Source organism: Osmerus eperlanus, chromosome 20, assembly GCF_963692335.1.
Source record: "Osmerus eperlanus chromosome 20, fOsmEpe2.1, whole genome shotgun sequence".
Classification (NCBI taxonomy): domain Eukaryota; kingdom Metazoa; phylum Chordata; class Actinopteri; order Osmeriformes; family Osmeridae; genus Osmerus; species Osmerus eperlanus.
Window position 1 is genome coordinate 7,842,431 of NC_085037.1, and position 20,949 is coordinate 7,863,379.

The 20,949-nt window shown below is 44.7% G+C and overlaps 4 protein-coding genes across 7 annotated transcripts; 1 reads left to right on the forward strand and 3 right to left on the reverse strand.

The window, feature by feature from the left end:
• Positions 1-982: 982 nt before the first annotated feature.
• eef1a1l2 (eukaryotic translation elongation factor 1 alpha 1, like 2) lies at positions 983-4,264 on the reverse strand. The gene is made up of 7 exons (XM_062445923.1): positions 4,112-4,264; positions 3,485-3,664; positions 2,808-3,104; positions 2,491-2,641; positions 2,107-2,363; positions 1,559-1,793; positions 983-1,337 (listed from the first exon to the last, which is right to left on the reverse strand). Exons 1-7 carry the CDS (start codon positions 4,253-4,255, stop codon positions 1,213-1,215), a joined length of 1,389 nt encoding a protein of 462 aa, XP_062301907.1. The 5' UTR covers positions 4,256-4,264; the 3' UTR covers positions 983-1,212.
• Positions 4,265-5,164: 900 nt separating this feature from the next.
• On the reverse strand, positions 5,165-8,586 carry LOC134006845 (elongation factor 1-alpha, oocyte form). The gene is made up of 8 exons (XM_062445922.1): positions 8,443-8,586; positions 7,504-7,658; positions 7,014-7,193; positions 6,633-6,929; positions 6,375-6,525; positions 6,022-6,278; positions 5,697-5,931; positions 5,165-5,598 (listed from the first exon to the last, which is right to left on the reverse strand). The coding sequence occupies exons 2-8, from the start codon at positions 7,645-7,647 to the stop codon at positions 5,474-5,476; spliced, it is 1,389 nt and encodes a 462-aa protein (XP_062301906.1). The 5' UTR covers positions 7,648-7,658; positions 8,443-8,586; the 3' UTR covers positions 5,165-5,473.
• Positions 8,587-12,280: 3,694 nt separating this feature from the next.
• Positions 12,281-17,528, reverse strand: si:ch1073-513e17.1 (sialin). Of its 4 annotated transcripts, none has more exons than XM_062445950.1 (12): positions 17,409-17,528; positions 16,948-17,031; positions 16,580-16,695; positions 16,045-16,265; positions 15,460-15,693; positions 15,151-15,325; positions 14,929-15,047; positions 14,582-14,743; positions 14,201-14,333; positions 13,738-13,885; positions 13,419-13,509; positions 12,281-13,262 (listed from the first exon to the last, which is right to left on the reverse strand). In XM_062445950.1, the coding sequence occupies exons 3-12, from the start codon at positions 16,680-16,682 to the stop codon at positions 13,098-13,100; spliced, it is 1,551 nt and encodes a 516-aa protein (XP_062301934.1). In that variant the 5' UTR covers positions 16,683-16,695; positions 16,948-17,031; positions 17,409-17,528; the 3' UTR covers positions 12,281-13,097. The 4 variants fall into 4 exon arrangements, with proteins under 4 accessions (XP_062301934.1, XP_062301936.1, XP_062301935.1 ...); XM_062445952.1 differs by having other exon boundaries at positions 16,948-16,989; positions 17,409-17,522; XM_062445951.1 differs by having other exon boundaries at positions 16,948-17,114; positions 17,409-17,522.
• Positions 17,529-17,624: 96 nt separating this feature from the next.
• ppt1 (palmitoyl-protein thioesterase 1 (ceroid-lipofuscinosis, neuronal 1, infantile)) lies at positions 17,625-20,935 on the forward strand. Its single transcript, XM_062486522.1, has 10 exons — positions 17,625-17,764; positions 18,117-18,247; positions 18,519-18,628; positions 18,883-19,010; positions 19,319-19,389; positions 19,522-19,624; positions 19,754-19,844; positions 19,939-20,037; positions 20,155-20,226; positions 20,364-20,935. Exons 1-10 carry the CDS (start codon positions 17,739-17,741, stop codon positions 20,484-20,486), a joined length of 954 nt encoding a protein of 317 aa, XP_062342506.1. The 5' UTR covers positions 17,625-17,738; the 3' UTR covers positions 20,487-20,935.
• The last annotated feature ends 14 nt before the right edge of the window (positions 20,936-20,949 follow it).

Genomic DNA, 20,949 nt, shown 5'->3' on the forward strand with positions numbered 1-20,949 from the left:
CCCCAAAACATTTTTTTATTGCCTACTAATATTTTATATGCGTACGTAGCTGTTGCTTGTCATGTCCTAAGAATGTAATTGTTCAGAATTACCTTGTGTGTACCTTGTACTGCAGTGCAATAAGATGTGGGGCATTACACAGATATACAGTGAAAAACAGTGTGATGCAATGAATGTACGTGCTAGATTGGGCAAGAATCTGAAGGTTTTATCTTGAGGCACAGCTGGGAGGTGGGGTGGAAGGCTAGAGAGTGGGGTCAAGGTTTGAGTCCAAGATTCAACTGGTGAACAGCTGAGGGGAAGACGCTGTTTCTGAGCCAACTGGAGCAACAGGCCTCCGTTCCAGGCTTCCTAGCTCTCTTAAGATGAATAAAGGGATTTTACTGAAAGCAAAACTCAACTGTATTAACCACTGGATTATATTGAGCTAAATCCACTCCAATAGAATTATGTTCTAGTCAGGCTATAACCTACTGGTAAACTGGTCTATGGTTTTCTCAAGGTATTTATACCAGGGGCGTGGCCAGAAAAATATTTTTGGGTAGGCCTAGAAAAATATGGATAGGCATCTTTTCAGTTTTTTTTACTTATTTACTTTGCGATGTGTACTCGGTGCATAATTTTTCTGAGATATTTTTGTCTTTGGGTATGCCTTAGAACAAATTGGATAGGCCTGCACCTACCCAGGCCTACCCGTGGCTACGCCCCTGATTTATACCTTCCTTAGCTCCTCTATGGTTGAGTTACAACTACAATACAATACAGAACCTAAAACAAACCTACCACGGATTTCACCTGTGCAAAGTACACCATATTCAGGCTAGGCTTCACAGCATCTGACAAGCACTCCCAAAACAGGCTCAACATACATTTTGTAATTATGCTGAAATGATGGCAATTTTTTTTTACAAATACACCAAATACTCAAATACCATCACAGTATCACACACTTCTAATCAATTTACAAAACACAATAACGTCGTTGGCAATCAATGGTCAAGTTTTTATTTTTGGTGTCATCATCACCATTATCATATTTCCTAAAGCTGTTTGTTGGAACATTTTCCTTCCTTTCCTGCGAAAACTTTTGCGATGAGTTTTTATCAGCATTAGCCAGTCCTTAAGTATAGAGCTCTGGTTGTGAGACTCTGCAAGATGGGGGGGTAATGCCCGCGGGGACCATGCGCCCGGCTGGACGTCTGGAGCAAGGATTCATTTGCCCTTCTGGGCCTTCTGTGCAGACTTGGTGACCTTACCACCCCCGGCGGTCTTCTTGTCAACAGCCTTGATGACGCCGACGGCAACGGTCTGCCTCATGTCACGCACGGCAAAGCGACCTGTGAGGGTAGAGGAGGAATGGTGTCTGTGATTGATGGTCACTGTCAGTGTAGGTGTGCTGAGAGCTTGTGTAGCTTTGATGTGTGTGCTGGTAGTGCCATATCTGCCCTTACAGGTTGGTGAAATGAATCTTATTGTTTCATTCTGAGAACGCTTCAGCACTGACATTCTATAGGACCGATGATACACTATGGTGTTGGTTTGGATGCTGGATGCTTACCAAGGGGAGGGTATGCGGAGAAGCTCTCCACACACATGGGCTTCCCTGGCACCATGACAATGATGGCGGCATCTCCGGACTTGAGGGCCTTGGGGTTGTCCTCAAGTTTCTTGCCGGAACGACGGTCAATCTTCTCCTTGAGCTCACTGAACTTGCAGGCGATGTGAGCTGTGTGGCAATCCAGAACGGGGGCATAGCCCTGGGAGATCTGTCCAGGGTGGTTCAAGATGATGACCTGGAAGGAGAAAGAAAGGGAAAGAGAAAGGGGGCATGTGAGAATCAGACAGAAATTCCTTACTGTTCATAATAAAATAATTAACACAGGTAGGTATTGGCTAATCTGAAATCCCAGGAAATTAAGATTATTTATATCGGCTATTATTGTTTATCTGATGTTTCACTTATACATGACTAAGTATAGTAACTGTTGAAGTAATACCTTCAAAGTGAAATGTATTTAGCTGTGGTCACATTTGTGTGAATAGGTCCTTGTCGTATGGACACTTTCTAACATCTATTGTATCGGTAAGACAAAACAAAGACCATACCTGGGCAGTGAAGGTGTCGGCCTCCATGGGAGGGTCGTTCTTGCTGTCTCCGGCAACGTTACCACGACGGATATCTTTGACGGACACGTTCTTGACGTTGAAGCCGACGTTGTCGCCAGGCAGAGCCTCGGTCAGGGTCTCGTGGTGCATCTCCACAGACTTGACCTCAGTGGTCACGTTGGCGGGGGCGAAGGTGACGATCATACCGGCCTTCAGGGTACCAGTCTCCACACGGCCCACAGGCACTGTTCCAATACCTGGTGAAACATAGGGAGGGAGAATTTCAGAGAACTGTTATACAAGAGCAATATAAGCCCAATAATAGTCTTTAGGAATGCTCCAGAGTGTGAACTGTCACAATGCTTGACTGCCTTTGGTTCTTACCGCCAATTTTGTAGACGTCCTGCAGGGGGAGACGGAGGGCCTTGTCGGTGGGGCGGGATGGGGGCAGGATGGAGTCGAGGGCTTCCAGCAGAGTAACACCACTGGCACTTCCCTCTTTGCGCTCAACCTTCCACCCCTTAAACCAGGTCATCTGGGAAAAGGGAGGAGAGGGTCGCAAGTCATTGGCTACTCTCAAATAAGGGAAAACCCGTCAACCAAAGTGGTGATAGTAAACTGTTTATTTTTTAGGTTCTCATCCTATGTTTTAAAAGGACTCGTCTGCTCCACACTGCATGTTGGTGGTTGAGGTTACTTACGTTGCTGGAGGGCTCCAGCATGTTGTCTCCGTGCCACCCAGAGATGGGCACAAAAGCGACAGTGGCGGGGTTGTAGCCGATCTTCTTGATGTAGGCGCTCACTTCCTTGGTGATCTCATCGTAACGCTTCTGGCTGTAGGGGGGCTCGGTGGAGTCCATTTTGTTAATACCGACGATGAGCTGCTTCACACCCAGGGTGTAAGCCAGGAGAGCGTGCTCACGAGTCTGGCCGTTCTTGGAGATGCCAGCCTCAAACTCACCTACACCACCAGCAACGATGAGCACAGCACAGTCGGCCTAGAGGGGGTTGAAATCATGAGGTTTACCCAACTGGTTAAAACACAGGCTGAGTTTTAATCCAGTGCAGGCCATTACCTACCTAGCCTTCCCTCTCTCTTCCTTACATTTCCTGTCTCTCTTCATTTTATTTGTCCCCATTAAAGCAGAAAATGCCCTAAAAATTTGTTTTAGTTTTTTTGAAGAACTACACTTCTAGTCCTTGATTATCTAGCTCACTTACTATGTGCACTTTTGGTCTGTTGTTTGGATAAAATTATTTGCTAAATAAATTAAAAGGTGTAACTGTGCATCAATCTCATGGAAGGAAAACGCAGATTACAGAACCTATTCTCTATTAGGAAACCGAAGAAGCCACAGGCTTCAGAAAGCATATTTACCTGAGAGGTACCAGTAATCATGTTCTTGATGAAGTCCCTGTGTCCAGGAGCATCAATGATGGTGACATAGTACTTGCTGGTTTCAAACTTCCAGAGGGAGATGTCGATGGTAATACCACGCTCACGCTCTGCCTTCAGCTTGTCAAGCACCCAGGCATACTTGAAGGAACCCTTGCCCATCTATACACACAAATAATGAAATACAAAAATGGAGATGATCCTTTTTAGTTTAGGTGGATTAGTTGGTTACTGTGTGCATGCTCATAAAATTTACAAAAATTAATTCAAAATAATCATAATATTCCTGACATTATGAGCAACTGCAGAATAGTGAGTTTTTACAGACGTTTTTTCTGAGGCCTTTAAAGAGTAGAATGTACACTTTCAAAATCCCTTAATTAATCTGAGCCCATAGTTTATATTTCTCAGGAAAAACACTGAAAAAACACAACATTTAAAATATAACGCTTTGATGCACTATTGCTGTTGACCCATTTGGACAGTAGATGACGCTATTGTCAAAGCTATCAGGTAACCACGCCCGTCACAAACTGCGACATGTTCATGCTTATTCATGGTTTATACTGTTCCAGTATGACAATAGGCAGGGATACTGAATTTATGTACCTCAGCGGCTTCCTTTTCGAACTTCTCGATGGTTCTCTTGTCGATGCCCCCGCATTTGTAAATCAGATGACCGGTGGTGGTGGACTTTCCGGAATCGACATGGCCAATGACCACAATGTTGATGTGTATCTTTTCCTTTCCCATGATGATTTACTGATAAGAAAATAATGTAAAACTTGATAAAAATTCTGACTTTTGGGGGATAGGAGGGTGACGCAGGACAAAGTGGTGGTGGGTGTCACTTTTAGCCATTCTCGATACTGCGTCTGAACATACCCACTTGACTCATGCATTCTCACATGCTGCCTGTACTCGGGCCTCCATGTTAAGTCGGTCTGGAAGTAAGACCGCCATGTTGTCTAATGACACGCGCTCTATGACCGTGAAGCCGGGTAAATGCGCGTGCATGCAATTACTGTCTAGTGATACATACTAGGTTAACGCGCTACAGCAAAGCTTGCTATGATGACTATTGGTTTAAGTTAAAAGCAGATCCGATTGTCTCAATTCTCTTTTATTTCTTTATTTTAAGACAGCTGTCATTTAGACCCGTATCTGAAGGTCTGCTAGATTGCCTTTATTTTAGTCGATTCATTTCAACCAAGTTAGGAATGTCACTTAAGGATTGTCATTATAGTACAGCATGTATGACTAGCCATCAGACCATACATAAACTATAATCACATTCATTATACATTAACTGAGAAGTGACCGCTTTAATCAAGCTCTATTTTAAGGAAATACATTTCACCAACCTGAGACAGTTCTGAGTATCCTGATTAAGACCGGAGAAAAAGGACAGAATATGATCTCACATGGCTTTTTATACCAGTGACAGGGGGGGCGGGAGAAGAGCAAATTCTGCCACCCTGCTGTCTTGCAAAAGATATACCATTGGTTGCTAGAGTAACCCCACTGCAGCTATTGGGCAGCGAAATCCATCATTGGACACTGCGTCAGCAGCAGTCTCAAAAACATGTGTCTAAACAGCTGCAAGAACGATGTACTTGCAGGCATTCCCCCCTCTACCCCTAGTCAGGAACAACGAGAAAGTGTTGGTCAAGAAATTCAAAAGACCTTTATTAGTTACCAGCAGCTTTCTTGCCAATTACTTTGTGGCATCAACAGGCGCAGTTCTAAACCATTACCAACTCAAATTTTAACAAATGAAAGAGGCACTGTCATTCTAGCGACAACACCACAAGGTTTTTATCCGTGTTGGGTTCTTTTCCTGCGAAAACTTTTGCGATGGGTTTTAATCAGCATTAACCAGTCCTTTAGTACAGAATTCAGGTGCTGAGGTTCTGCAGAATGTTGGGCAGCAGAGCCCACGACCTGAGGGGCAACCTGTGGCAGCAGAATTCACTTTTTACCACCGGCCTTCTGTGCAGACTTGGTGACCTTGCCACCAGCGGCGGCCTTCTTGTCAACAGCCTTGATGACGCCGACGGCAACGGTCTGCCTCATGTCACGCACGGCAAAGCGACCTGTAACAGAAAAGTAGTCAGCATCATGGCACAGCAAAGGGAATGAGAGCCGCTCATATTCGTGTGCATATAAGAGGACAACAGGCAGAAGGACTCACCAAGGGGAGGGTAGTCAGAGAAGCTCTCGACACACATGGGCTTCCCTGGGATCATCTCAACAATAGCGGCGTCTCCGGACTTGAGGGCCTTGGGGTTGTCCTCAAGCTTCTTGCCGGAACGACGGTCGATCTTCTCCTTGAGCTCACTGAACTTGCAGGCGATGTGAGCTGTGTGGCAATCCAGAACGGGGGCATAGCCCTGGGAGATCTGTCCAGGGTGGTTCAGGATGATGACCTGGAAGGAAATGATTCATAATCAGCACTCAATTCAGTGAAATGCTTCCTGCAATCGAAGGTTTAAAAGCCATCTAAAAACGATGCCTACCTGGGCAGTGAAGGTTCCAGCAGCCATGGGAGGGTCGTTCTTGCTGTCTCCAGCCACGTTACCACGACGGATATCTTTGACGGACACGTTCTTGACGTTGAAGCCGACGTTGTCACCGGGCATAGCCTCGGTCAGGGTCTCGTGGTGCATCTCCACAGACTTGACCTCAGTGGTCACGTTGGCGGGGGCGAAGGTGACAACCATACCGGGCTTCAGGGTACCAGTCTCCACACGGCCCACGGGCACTGTTCCAATACCTAGAAAAGAAACGAGCGTTTCTCAATGTAGGAATGCAACTCAGGCTTACACTGCAACATCTCCAATTCATATGATTCATGTCTCCCAATTCTTACCGCCAATTTTGTAGACGTCCTGCAGGGGGAGACGGAGGGGCTTGTCGGTGGGGCGGGATGGGGGCAGGATGGCATCGAGGGACTCCAGCAGAGTAACTCCACTGGCATTACCCTCCTTGCGCTCAACCTTCCACCCCTTGAACCAGGGCATCTGTATTCAGGCAGGACAAATTGAATTAAGATACCATCGATGAGCGCTGCATAACTATTGCCATGGCCAGTTGGACACGGGTCATATTCGGCAGGGTGGAAGCTTACGTTGCTGGAGGGCTCCAGCATGTTGTCTCCATGCCACCCAGAGATGGGCACAAAGGCGACAGTGGCGGGGTTGTAGCCGATCTTCTTGATGTAGGTGGAGACCTCCTTGGTGATCTCATCGTAACGCTTCTGGCTGTAGGGGGGCTCGGTGGAGTCCATCTTATTGACGCCAACAATGAGCTGCTTCACTCCCAGGGTGAAAGCCAGGAGAGCGTGCTCACGAGTCTGGCCGTTCTTGGAGATACCAGCCTCAAACTCACCCACACCACCAGCAACGATGAGCACAGCACAGTCAGCCTGCGAAGGAGAAAATATAGGATTAAGTAAGAACTAACTTGACAAATCTGGATTAATTCAAGAAGTTCTCAGCAACATCTTTACCTGTGAGGTACCGGTGATCATGTTCTTGATGAAGTCCCTGTGTCCAGGAGCATCAATGATGGTGACGTAGAACTTGCCAGTCTCAAACTTCCACAGGGCGATGTCAATGGTAATACCACGCTCACGCTCTGCCTTCAGCTTGTCCAGCACCCAGGCATACTTGAAGGAGCCCTTGCCCATCTAAGGGTGAAAAAATAAAATAAAAAATTGTATCCAGCACGGATAACTGGCCTTCATATATTTGACAGTTTTCCAAACATGTTAATTTTTATGCCAATCATGCATGGTAGTGCATGAGTTCTATTAAAACAATCTGCACAGTCATTTCCATTCATATGCAAGAGCTAGCAAGCCACACCCCACTAGAGCGCGCACTCGATGCCCACACCCTACCGGCTTCAAGAGTTCAGAAAGGCATGCTAGAGGCGCCATCTTTAATCCAGCGAGCCGCGAACTTCACAAAGACACCGATGGACTAAAATCCGCTTACCTCAGCGGCTTCCTTCTCGAATTTCTCGATGGTCCTCTTGTCGATGCCCCCGCATTTGTAGATAAGATGACCGGTGGTGGTCGACTTCCCGGAGTCGACATGGCCAATGACCACGATGTTGATGTGGATCTTTTCCTTTCCCATTGTTTTAGTTTCTGAAATGTGAGAAAACTAATATTAAAACGACGCTCCTTAACGGGCAACTTATCTAGTCGTCGGTCACGAGACGTCCAACTCAACGGTGGCTAGTTCGCTGGTTAGACCCGCTAGAGCTAGAGCCAACCAATAATAATTGTAATAATAGTTAATACATTTCATTTAAAATCCTGGGACAATGTGCATTCTCTGTCGGTATTCCGGTCATGATCACCGGGAATGAATCACTCATCCAATTTAGTAAGGTGAATGAGTCATTATCTACTAGGCCTCAGTCGGCCATCAGCCAGACGCGACACGTGTTGTTGCTGGGCCACGTAGTGTTAAGTGTCAGAAAGATTCCGAAATATCCAAATGGAATTAGCCCCCGACTCAACACCTGTTGTCGGAGACTTGGCAGTCGTTGAAAATGAAAATAAATTCCCCTCTCCATCGTTTATCCGATTGCAAAGCATCCTTTGTTCCTTTTCCTCGGTTTCCCCCTCCCCCAATTCAAGTCAGATTTTCCACAATTCCAGCAAGTTCGGACAAACTTATGTGGACAAGCCATCTTAATTGGAACATCAGAGTATTAAAACTTGAGATATCAGCTACACGCCATAGAACGCTCTCCAATCAAATCTACAGGTTGACCAATTACATAATCAACCATCAATAGTTCACCATCCATTCCGCCCAAGTTACTAGAAAACATGAATAAACGACATTCAACTCCACATACAGCTACTAAACAATAAAATAACACATTACATTTAAGCCAACTTTTAAAATAAGCGCACCTACCGGTGTTATTAGATCACACGGCCACTGCAGCTGCCCCCAGTCAGGTAACAGAAAGAGAAAGAAATGACGGTTGAGTTTGAGTTTTTATACAAGGGGAGGCGGCCTCGGTGCGCTGCACCCCCCACTTCCTATACCCCTCCCTAATCGAACCCGCAAATCACACATTTCAGCGAAAAGTTATGCCCGCCTGTCGTAATACGTCATGTTGTCGTAAGAAACCTGTACGTTGACTTAATCATTGCTAAGTGATGGCTTGGGATTGTCTACGACAGGTCTGGATTCATACATTGTCATTCGTTTTCAACATTTTCTCAAATTCAGTTTCACTACTTTTGAAAATATTAAAGATGGAAATACTGTGTTTTCCAACGTTCTGCAATGAATACGTCAATAAATGCATTTTATTGCATTGTCGCCATGACCTTTCGTCATGGTGTTTAAATACATGCAATTCACCAGGCTTTAATGTTGGGAACAATTAACCCAATGAACCATTTCAGTATTTCAATGATCAAACAATGTAGTTAGTGCTTTCTTTCGAAAATAGCTAGCATAGGATGCTACATTCTGTCTTGTCACCAAAATAAGTCATTAGATTCACATAACCTTCAAATCAATTGATAATGTTGTCATTTTAAAACCATGTTTATCACAACAATCCATCACAACAAGTGATTTTATTTTCTTGTCTTTAGGTTTAATACCCAATGACCAGGTGACATACTATCAAAAAGGTACATTCATAGGATTTTCCTATAATTACTACTCAGATAGGCTAGTTTATCCACAGGAGCATAGTCTAATCACAATCACAATCAGTATTTACCCTAGATAGTCCTGTCAACATAACAGGATTATTCAAATTATGTGATTTACACCAGAACAGTGTACTGACCAGGTAGGACCCAGACCCATTGTTAGAGAAGCCTTGAGGACACCTCTACCCCACACCCACATTCAAATGTAAACAAGGGGAAGCTGATTGAATAAAGTCAGTGGGGTAAGCACATATAGGCCTACTGTATTCCAAAGGGAATTTGTTGTCTTGCCAGGAAAACAAAAGCAAAAGAATCAATCACTTGCTGGAGGTCAAGTTTATTTGACTATAAAGTCCAATTGTGGATGCAACATCTAAAAATGTTAGTTGCTGATGGCGAGGTCATAGGGTCAGAGTCAGCATCTGGTGGCAGACCTTCATCTCTGCCACATGCCTAGTTTAGAACAGCTGGCATCTCTCTGCAGCTCTCCCCGACTGGACTGTGCCCCCCCCCCCCCCCCCCTCCCATACGATTGCCTTTCTCGTCCTCCCCTCCCTCCCTCTCCCATATGCCTCTCTTGTCCCCCTTCCCCTCCCGACAGCCTCACTCGTCCTCTCCCCAGCTCAGGTAATAGCCACTTGGTCGGCTGGCAGCTGCTGCTTTCAATCAAGCTACAGCTTAGTATATTATAGAGGGAACGAAGGAGAGAGAGAGCGGGGGGTGTAAGGGAGAGAAGGGTACACTAGTAGTATCAGTAAATGAAAGCATGTGTACAACAGTACAATAGTAAAAATATAGATACTTTAGGATTCTGCCAGACAGATGGAAACCACATTCCTATGACAGATTCGAAGGCCACAGCTTATGTCCACAGACAACCAATCACGGCAACTGTTTTCTACTATCCTCAAGGCCGCTGGTTTTGACAGACGTGAAGTCTTCTTCTTCTTCAAAATAAAGTTTGTTACCTCCAAAGGACAAGCTTCTCTGATCCTCACTAAACTGTATACAAGTTTCAGCTGTTGGGCATTTTAGGGGGAGGGGAGACAGGGTTGCTGCCCTTTTCCCTTTCAAGAGTTATGGTTAAGGTTCATTTGTGTCCAGCAAAAACATTTCTAAATGTTCTTCAGGGGTATGATGAAGAAACACAGTGGGAACACAGCTTCAAAACGCGAAGGTACGTGTTAGTCAGGAAAGGGTGGAGCACAGAAACTAGATAAGCAGGATTTACTTTCTTTAGTCTTCATTTGCTCTAATGGCAGTTTGCTGATGTCTGACCAAACAACATTGTTGTTGTGTAGAAAACGTGGATTTTAGGATTGTATTTGTTTCACGTAAAACTTTAAAACCAATCACATCAAACTGCCTGTATGGTAGAAACACCTGACTTCCATTTACAGAAGAGCGCATGTGGAATGCAGACAAGTGTTTAGGACAAGTGTTTCAATATGGAGTGATATGAAGAAAAAATAAAAGAAAGAGGGAGAGAGTGAAAGTAAGGAGGTGAGTCCCAGAGGGTGGTTAGTAAGATAGAGAAATGGGAGAAGATGGAGAAACAGGGCAGAGAGCGAGCAAGAAGAGGAAGCAAAGATACAAAGGTATGTGCCGCTAACTCAGAGGCATGGAGACGACTGCATTGGCATGAACCCAAGTTGAGCTCAGCTCTTAGGTTGACACCCAAACACACACACACACACACATTAAGAGCAGCAAGGAACTTGACCTGCTCTGGCTAAGAGGGATATGAAGAGAATGTAGCTGTCCTCATGTCTGGCCAGGCCTCCCAAACACACACACTTTCCCCTCTGCCCCTCCTCCTAGATACATACTTTGGCTCACCAATTAGTTAGTTAGTTGGCTCACACTGGCCTATGAAGCTCACACAACCTTTGTTCGGTGCTAAATCGCTGTCACTGGCACAGTTGATGAGAAACACATGACTGGTGCCCCAGTGAGAGAACACACTCACAGTACTGCAATGTTGCAGGGCTGGAGGGAAGTCTATCAAACAGGGATCTTCATACATGCTCTCGAGTTTTGATGTGATTTAACATGGTCAAGCTACAGTTTAGCGCAACAGCTGGGATCTTATTTCACAGGCAGACTAGAACAGGAGAGGGTGGGCGGTGCTCCTTGTGAACGGAGCTACTTCCTGGCTGGAGTGTCAGTGTTGACTCACAGGCTTGTGCTCGTCAGCTACCAACAGCTCCCTGCTCAGTCTCTCTCTTTCTCCTTCACACACACAGTTGCCTCTGCCTGTATACAGGGAGCTATGTTCCATCAGCACTAAGCCTTCCTCCCTCTTCTTACATAGGCTTAGACTCAGAAGTCTGGAATCGGGTCTGAAAGTGAGAGTCTGAATTGAAATCATCGAGACTGACACGCAACCCTGCTTCTCTTTCCGAGTGTCTTCCAGGGATCTAAAATGAGATCCAAACACGAAAGCTACTGTCACTACTGAACATAGAATTCTATTATTACCCAATTAAAATCCGGATTTGTTTTAAAGTTCTTATCTTTCTATCTGAGATCACTTAAATATGCAAGTTTCCCCATCTCAGTGCTGAGAACATTTAAATGTATGCGCTCGCATCACAGTGCCTTCCCTCCCTCTGAGAACAGCAGGATGCCAGGGCTTGGGTTTCACACTTGCTAATTCAGCCCATTTGGTCGGCCTATTCTCTGGATTGTTCCGAGACGGGTTGTGGAGGGAGGAGACGTTTTAACACATGCATATGGCCTTGAGCCACATGAGTCTAGTTGTCTCCAGAAACCAAATTCTGTGTGAGGAATTGAGGCTCAACATATAATTAATTGGTGGTAAAACAGACAATAGCAAAAATGACACCATAGTCTTGGCTGCTGGAATGTTGTGTGTGTGTGTGTGTGTTGGGTCTCAAGGTCTCCTACTCGTCAATTTATAATTTTGAATGGACAAATCCCAATAGGCTCCTCTGAGACTGTTTTGTAGTTTTGTTTTCTATGTTTTCATCCTTGAAATAACAGATTCCTGAAGTTTAAAATACAAATAGTAGTATTACAACATATAATTGGGCAGAAGTTTACATTAAATATTGTGAACTTTAGATTAATCTAATTATAAATAGGTTAATTACACTTTCAAGTGTTATCAGAAGACGTTTTGTTTGATATGTTTCTCTCTAAAAGGACAAAAACGCACATAAAACGCCTAGCGCCGGCAGGTTTCCATGCAAAGGCAGGAGGTAGTCTTTTCATGGCTGTGGTTGTCTCCACCGGCATAGTCTGCGCTGCCCCGCCCCCTCAACATTTACATCCGGATCACCAACAAAAGTCTGATGCAAGATCCAAGCAAAACGGAAAGCCAAAAGCAGAGAAAGTCATTATTCAGTGCCCCCTAGTGGCAGAAAAACAGTACTTTCTAATGATGATTCTCAAGGAATTGGAAAAATATGCGAATTTCTGCCTCCTTGTGGCGCCCAGACGGTTACTTTCATTACTATCGCGGGACAAAACAAGGACCAAAACATAGACTCAATTATACGTAAATTAAAAGATGAATCACATTATCGTATGTCACACTCCAATTAGACACAGCATCAAATATTTTAAATCAAAGTGCATACTGATACTGTAGGATCACATCATGTTATTGTGGCCACTTTGTAAAAAGGATTTTTAAAATTTTATTATAAAAAAAGTACACAATATAAAAGTTGTGTGAATGGCACATGAGCTTCTTGTTTCCCCCATATAAAAGTCCAGGCTTCAGATAAGCTTGCTTGAAGTTCTCCAGCAGATGATATCATCTTACCATGACACATTCTCAGTTCAGACAAATCCAGGCAGAGAATGACCCATTAGGCCTACATCCACAGAGATCTTTTGGGAAATGTATGCATAGTTCAGCCTACGAGGTCATGTTGAGACTGAACCTGCGTCCGCCTCAACGATGGCCTTCTCTTCTTCAGGCAGAGCCCACTTCTGGATCTCTCCGCTTCCAAACAGGGTGAAGATGAGCGCCCCGATGGCACTGATGCCGGCGGCTACGCAAAACACACTCCTCCAGCCCGCCACAGTGTGCTGGGAAGAGAGACCAGGAGTAGGAGGCAGGGAGGAAGGGGGGGGGGGGGGGGGGTGTAAAGGAGACATAGTTTTATGATATTTACATCTATCTCCAATTATTTTGACAACCTGCTAATCTTACAGATTAATTATTAGGTGTGATGTTAAGCTTACATCTTTGGTAAGGTAACCCACAGCAATAGGTGCCACAACCCCTGGGATGGTCCCGAAAGTGTTGGTGATTCCCAGGAGCACTCCAGCGTACCTGTAGAAGGGAGGTGTAGACATTCAGAGAGCTGTTGGATGTCCAGGGGATGTTTAAGCATGTGTTTGTGTATGTTTGTGTGAGAGTGAGTGAACAAGTGTAATTCAGTGATGGATAAAGGAAACAATAACACAACAGGGATTAAAAATTAAAATTTACAAAACTTTCGGGACTAAGAAAATAACCAGAGATGGAGATTCAGATGGAGATGCGTCCAGAGACACCCACCGTGGAGCGATGTCTATCTGGTTGATGAATACCCCCGCAGCACTAGTTCCCCCAATAGTGGTAGAGAGGGTGAGGAAGGTCACAGCTAGTGTTCCACTGCACCCTGAGAAGCCCAATGCCACCAGGAACCCTGCTGGTAACAGCAGACCTGGAGTGACAATTAAAAGGAGAGAAAGGGAGAGAAAGAGAGAGAGATGGAGGGTGAGAGACAAAAGACAAAGGGAGAATAGTTGAACTTGAGTGCTATATAATAAACACTGTCCCAACCACAGATACAAATTTATAGTTTATGGATCTCAAAACAACACAGAGGGATAAATTGATATGCAAAAGGAGGATGCAAGATAACAGCACACTCTTTCAGTTTTAGAGTCTGGGTGAGGCCTAGACTTTGCACATTGTTTTTTGTAATACTGCTTTTATAACCACTGTCATACCCCTTTCACAATAAAGGTCTCCTTGCCTGTAATAGTGAAGATCTTGCGAACAGCAGTGGTGCTCAATAGCTCCTTCTCCAGGAGACTGTCTGCTACAACGCCTGAGAGCAGAGAGAAGAGCCAAGCACCCAGGTATGGCAGGGCAGACAGAAAGGAATTCTGTGTTGATAAGAAAGAGAGATATTGAGTGAGATTGAGAGAGAGATGATTATTTTTTATTATTTGTGGAAGTTTGACAGGCTCGATTATTTTGGTCTGATCTTTTTGTGTAATTATTTGCGTATTAATACTTTAATGTATATACGGGAGTGGACAAGTGGAAACTTGATGGAAGAAAGAAAAAATTTTATGGGACACTCAGTCTCTCTCCTTTTCTCTCCATCTCTGGTCTCCTGTGCATGTGTCACCTCTCGGAGGTCAAAGTGCAGTACGGTGTCCATGTAGGTGGGAAGGGAGGTGAGCAGGGTGTAGTACGACCAGTTGGCACACATCTGGGACAGAATGATGGCCCACAGGGGTCCAGACAGCAGCAGGGGCAGCAGAGGCACAGACCAGCCGTGGGCACCTCCCTGGGGATCGCAAAGAGAGACAAATACAGAGACAAAAGGATTAAATAAGATGTGGGATGGGAGGGAGGGAGGGAGGGGGAAAAGGGAAGGAAGGATTGTCAAAGAGTGAGGAGTGAAAGAGAGCGTTGTTAAATACAAATTGCCAAACCTAAGCTGTGAGCATCAAATAACGTTCTGTTTGCTACCTGGGGGCCTATAGTGTTGATTATGTAATCGTGTTCCTGTTTGCTGATTCGTGGGTGAGTATGAGGCTTGTCTGATACCAGGATGAACCAGGCGACTGCCCAGAGACAACCTGCTCCTCCTGAACAACAGAAAGAGAGGAGAACATAAAGAGTGTGTGTGGCTTTGTATATTAGAGATTAAAGATCAGAACCTCTATCAAACCAGGTTAGTGCCTCTCTCACCACATATGTAGAATACAGCAGGCCAACCCAGGCTGTGGCAGATAAAGCCTGTTAGGGGCAAAGCAACAAAGGCCCCAAAGTTAGCCCCTGCCCCCGACAGGGTAATCAGGCGCGACCTCTCCAATGGCGGTGCCCAACAAGCCCACATGGCCATCATGGCGGGGAACGTCACACCCTGCAGAAGGAACACACACAGTTTAGAACTTAACTGTGTGCAGTGTCTTATAAGAAAACCCTAAAGCCAACAGGTCAATACAATTACAGTTATTGTTTTGTAGTCTATTGTAGCCCCACATGATGACTTTTTACCTCTCCAAAGCCTTCCAGAGCCCGAAGGGCAAACAACCAGGAGGCCCCCATCTGGGCGGCCAGGGGGGTAAGGAGGGTGAGGGCGGCGGTGCCCAGCACCCCTCCTCCCAGAAACTTGCTGCCGCCGTAGTGGCCCGCCAGGTAGCCCCCAGGGATCTGGGTGAACAGGTAGCCGAAGAAGAAGGCTCCCAGCAGCCACCCCTGAGTCCCTGAGTCCCAGGAGTACTGGGGAATCTGGGGGAGGAAGGGAGGAGAAACAGAAAGGGGGATGAAGCGAGGGAGGAGGAGGGTAAGACAGGTTGAGACATGGAGGAGAGGGCGTGGAGGATGGCGGAGAGAGGAATGTAGTGAGTGATGGATAGGGAAAAAAGGAGGATATGGAAGTGTGGAGGGATAGAAAGACGTTGTAAGGGTGGGAAGTGTGTGTGTGATGAGGGGAGAAAAAAATGAAAATGAATGGTCACTATGTTTCATGTCTAAGTTCTCTGTCACTATCTCCATGCACCGAATCCAAATCTATTTATGGATATGAAGTGTTGGTCTAAATACACATTTGTGTGGTTGACTCCATTTTTGTTTCCTCACCCCAACTGGTTGATCTGGGCTCGGACTACTGTTGGAGAAGCTGTGGGAAGGCACCGGACACTCGTGTCTTGCCGTGCCGTTGAGTGTCGGCTGGCTACGGGTTTCGTTCACCATGGCTACCATGGCAACGCTGAGGTTGACGCGGAGACCGTAGACGACGGAGAAGCCGAAGAACATCATGACGGCGAGGTTGAGGCGGGTGGAGCAGCATTGGGGATGTACTGTGGTTACACAAGATGACAGCAGCTACATTGTCTCAGACACACACAGCACTACTACACACTATCGCACACAGCAGCATGCTTCCGCAAACACATACTGTAAGCTTGCACTTGACTCGAAACCTCATAAAGTCATGTGTGGTTATACTTTCCTACACCATGATAACTGCACTACTTGTAGCTACTGTGTAACTAGCAGCAAGTCAGCAACAGTGCATCATATGATCAATGGATGGAAAAGATAACATTGGGCTTCAAGCACATGGACTTCTGGAAATATTATGCCAATAAAAGCAAGTAGAAGAGGGACAGACCAGATTCCACCCCCTCAACCGCATCATCTTCCAGGAGGGGTTTGGTATCTCCACTCTCGTCCGAAAGGGCAGCATTGATGGAGTATCCATTTTGAAGAGCCATAGAATCCAGTCAGCTGACAACGCAAGAAAATCAGGTTTAGCCTAGAACCATGTCATGGAACCATAATGTCCTGGAGGAACATACGCACAAACACACACACACACACACACACACACAGACACACGCACACACAATGTGACATAAGGTGAATTACAAACAAGTATGTGGTAGGGATTAACTGGATTGGGTCTGCCACAGCTAAATTTATTATTTGAAAACTTCATACTAGATCATTTTAGTTTTATATATTCAATTATAAACTCACAATGAATAGATTTGTCTGCCTCTCCCTCCCCCACTTGGAATCCTGTATAAGTGGGAAGTTGTTTCTTTGAGGCATATGGTGTGACTGAAAGCAGATGTGAGCATCACCAAACTGCTGACCGTTGTCACACACACTCTTAAAGACTGGCTACCCTGAGTCGGCATCATCTGATGATAGAGATGGATTAAAGCGAAATTAATGAGTAAAGTAATTTCTCCAAACTAGTAGGCCTACTTTTTCTTTTCAGGTATTGCTTTCCACGATCTTAACCTCTGATACTGTGAATCCACGGACATTGTATTGATATTCATAATTAACATAGGCTATAGAGTAAGCACAGTATATAATGTAGTCTATAATTGTAACAACCCACGGACAACGCAATACATTTATAACAAATGAAAAATAATGTTGAAAAAGAATATGTTGCTCAAATAGTGAATACATAATATATGACATACCTAAAACAGTCCGGATCAAAAGTGTTTCTTCCAGTTATAAAATGTATGAAAGGTGTAAACGCATAACTCTTCTTATGACTGGCATGGCAAAAACAGAACTGAGAGGTTTTGTATTGAAACGATTGTGTTTACAATTTCCTTTTACCAAAAGAGACTATAGTCACGTGATTTCAAATTCCTAAATCGACAACAGAAAGATGGATAGATCGCGTTGGTATAACACACAATAGGTTGTTCCGCATTGTTTAGAACTCAGTATACACCGATCTTCCGCGTTGGGTTGAGCTCGATCATGTGATAAACTAGCTCAACTACGTATTCTCTGTTTCAATGTTAAGTGACTTGCTTCAGAAAGGGTACGTGTTAACTATTACTTATTTTAGCGACGTGTTTCAGTGGATGAAAAAAGTGCAAGTGTTTTCTATCAATTTAGTGTTTTCGTGCTATCCCCTCCAACGTCCAATATGATAATTCTGTTTTCTATTTACCGATTTCTCCGGCTAACGTTAGTCATTTTGGTTGTAGCCAGTTTAGCCAGACCGAGTTAACATCAGAGTCGTTGAGCAGTTCTTTGCGAGAGTATAAGTCTAAAGTCGTTTATTTGTCGTTTATTGTACCTTGCTTTACAAGTTGTGCATGGCAAGAACGTGGCCTGTCCCCAAATAATCTTTGAGAAACTTCATCCCTATCTTTTGTCTGTCTCTTCAGATTAGTGCCCACCATGACAAGGCTTCTACACCTTATCCTCGGGGCGTTAGCCTTGATGTCTAATGTCCTTGCAGGGCCTGTGCACGAGCCTGGCAACGGCACTTTGCCTCTGGTTTTGTGGCACGGGATGGGTAAGCAACCACAACCCTATGAATGTAATCGGATTTACAGGTTTGGAGTTAAACAGTGCGGCAGATATAAATGTGTGTTTATACTTTTGATTCACATCATGTGCTGCTTTATTTCTTAAGGGGTGAAGTTGACAAGGAGGTAAATACAGTACTTCCTGTAATTTGCTACTGCACTTGTCTATCTCTTTAAGGTTGGATTCCCCACATCCTACCTCCTCACTCCTGCCTAGTCCTTCGTTGAGTTTTGAAACCTGATACTGTTTCTTGACAGGAGACAGCTGCTGTAACCCTCTCAGCATGGGAGCTATCAAGAAGATGATTGAGGAGGACATCCCTGGGATTGATGTCCAGTCTTTAATGATTGGAAACAACGTTATACAGGTGATTACCCCTTCTCCTGGATCAATCTACTTATCTTTCCTGTTTCTTTTCATTCTCTTGCAATGGGTATCTGCCCAAAGCTCTGTTGTGTCTGGCTGTCTAAACAAACTGACTTGCACTCATATGAAACCAGAGACTACTGGACATGTCCTGGCATAGAGTAGAGTGTATGTATTTGCAAAAGCCTCTTACACTTTCCCAACAGTTGTAAAAGAAAAGACACGTCCTAACATTGCCTCTTTGTCCCCCTCCAGGACACAGAGAACGGTTTCTTTCTGGACGTGAATACACAGGTTTCCGTGGTATGCAGCCAACTGGCCCAGGATACCAGGCTGAAGGATGGCTATAATGCCATGGGTTTCTCCCAGGGAGGGCAGTTTCTGTGAGTAACTCAGCATAATCAGGGTTTGGTCTAAATGTAAAACACTAAGAGATAAGGGTCCTGTTTATATAGATTTGTGCTATTTTTCAAATATTATTTGGAACAAAAACATTTTGTTTGTGTATTTACTTATCTGACATGGCTGGATAGGAGCAGCAGTATTGCACAGTGCTGGCTTTCGCACATCCAGTCAGCTCAGATCAATTGAGGGCAGATAAAGAGGATGCATTTCAGAAGAGGTATTTCTTGATCAAAGGATGATAAATATGTTTTTCCCTATTCTTTGATTTTGTCTCCTTCTTTCTTAGGAGGGCAGTTGCACAGCGCTGTCCTTCTCCTCCAATGAAAACACTGATATCCGTTGGCGGACAGCACCAAGGTAACAGCGCCGTGACAACGGTGACATAATTTCCTGTTTGATGAAGTCATCCCCTTTGTCCACAGCCTTCCAGTATACGTGTCAGTGTTCTGCATGTAAGAGGTTATAAGACGTCACTCTGTTTGTGCACAGGTGTGTATGGATTACCCAAGTGTCCTGGCGAGAGCTCCCACATCTGTGACTGGATACGTAAGGAACTCAACTCAGGGGCATACAGCGATCTTGTGCAAAAACAGTGAGTGTGTGTGTGTGAGCTTGAGAGGGCAATTGTATGGGAAATGCTTTACCAACGATCAGAGATAGGAATAATTGTGTTTTGGTAATAATCTGGTTGTTTTAAGTCACTAGAAATTGTTTCTATCAGCTTGGTGCAGGCTCAGTATTGGCATGACCCTCTGAACGACGACCTATACAAAAAACACAGCCTCTTCCTGGCCGACATAAATCAGGAGAGGGTTAGTGTAACACACACACAACTGTTTAAAAACTAAAGCCAACCTCATCTTTAAGTTAAATTGGTCTCTAATGTCGTCGTCGTCGTCCCCCCAGGTAGTAAACGTGACCTACAAGAAGAACCTACAATTGCTGGATAAGTTTGTGTTGGTCAAATTTCTGCAGGACACTGTTGTAGATCCAGTCGACACTGAGGTACATTCTCACTCATGTATTACTCTTATCTAAATATGAGTGTTTTTCAGCATATTTATTGTTCCAGGCGTAATTTTATATTTGTATTTCCATTAAGACTAACTTTGTGTCCTGCAGTGGTTTGGATTTCTGAAAACTGGCCAGGCAAAGGAGACTGAGACCCTTCAAGAGAGTGTGCTTTACAAAGAGGTAACACTTCTCCATGATAGACTACTGATCACTGAACACACATGCCGAGCCAGGCACATGAACATGTCATGAAACCACACACAGAGCCAACAGACAATGAAAGACAAGATCAAACATTTCATGTCTGTCTTCCTCAGGACCGACTGGGGCTGGCAGCCATGGACCAGGCAGGGAAGCTGGTCTTCTTGGCCTCAGAAGGAGACCACCTTCAGTTCACCAGAGAGTGGTTCAACACCAAACTGTTGCCTTACCTGCGCTAGTCAGCCTGCAGCATGCCCATAACACAGCCTCTAAAATTACACTTTTCAGTGGGCTAGTAGGATAGTTCAGCGATGTTACAAAGCAATTGGACTACTAATGGAACTCAGATCAGTTGTTTGTGACATTCCAGTCTGGAAGGGCCCTGTGCAATCCTGACTCACCCCAGCCTGTCTGCTTGGGTACTTTAGCTTGATGTTGACAAAGTTATAGGCCTACTACTGTTCTAATGCACTAATGCTTCCTGTCATGGCCATATTTTACTCCTGGTCTGTAACGTATGACCTTTTATGACTTTAGAACCTTGTATGACTTGAGTCAAAACAACAATATGAAACGGGTAACTTTTACTTTCTTTTATTTTGAGGTGACAGCTCTATGAAGCAATGTTAACGCTATGCAAGGTGGTTAAGTGTATGCTGTATTTTTGAATAAAATTAAGTACTAAAAATTTGAATCCTTTCC

Coding starts and splice junctions, on each gene's coding strand:
- LOC134006845 (XM_062445922.1), bottom strand. CDS start 7,647: ATGGGAAAGGAAAAGATCCACATCAACATCGTGGTCATTGGCCATGTC. Junction 7,194..7,503: donor TCGAGAAGGAAGCCGCTGAG/GTAAGCGGATTT, acceptor TTTCACCCTTAG/ATGGGCAAGGGCTCCTTCAA. Junction 5,932..6,021: donor CTGGAACCTTCACTGCCCAG/GTAGGCATCGTT, acceptor ATTTCCTTCCAG/GTCATCATCCTGAACCACCC.
- eef1a1l2 (XM_062445923.1), bottom strand. CDS start 4,255: ATGGGAAAGGAAAAGATACACATCAACATTGTGGTCATTGGCCATGTC. Junction 3,665..4,111: donor TCGAAAAGGAAGCCGCTGAG/GTACATAAATTC, acceptor TTGTGTGTATAG/ATGGGCAAGGGTTCCTTCAA. Junction 3,105..3,484: donor TGATTACTGGTACCTCTCAG/GTAAATATGCTT, acceptor AACCCCCTCTAG/GCCGACTGTGCTGTGCTCAT.
- ppt1 (XM_062486522.1), top strand. CDS start 17,739: ATGTTAAGTGACTTGCTTCAGAAAGG. Junction 17,765..18,116: donor AGTGACTTGCTTCAGAAAGG/GTACGTGTTAAC, acceptor CTGTCTCTTCAG/ATTAGTGCCCACCATGACAA. Junction 19,845..19,938: donor CCGACATAAATCAGGAGAGG/GTTAGTGTAACA, acceptor TCGTCCCCCCAG/GTAGTAAACGTGACCTACAA.
- si:ch1073-513e17.1 (XM_062445950.1), bottom strand. CDS start 16,682: ATGGCTCTTCAAAATGGATACTCCATCAATGCTGCCCTTTCGGACGAG. Junction 15,326..15,459: donor CTCTGGAAGGCTTTGGAGAG/GTAAAAAGTCAT, acceptor TTCCTTCTGCAG/GGTGTGACGTTCCCCGCCAT. Junction 13,886..14,200: donor CAAGATCTTCACTATTACAG/GCAAGGAGACCT, acceptor TTGTCACTCCAG/GTCTGCTGTTACCAGCAGGG.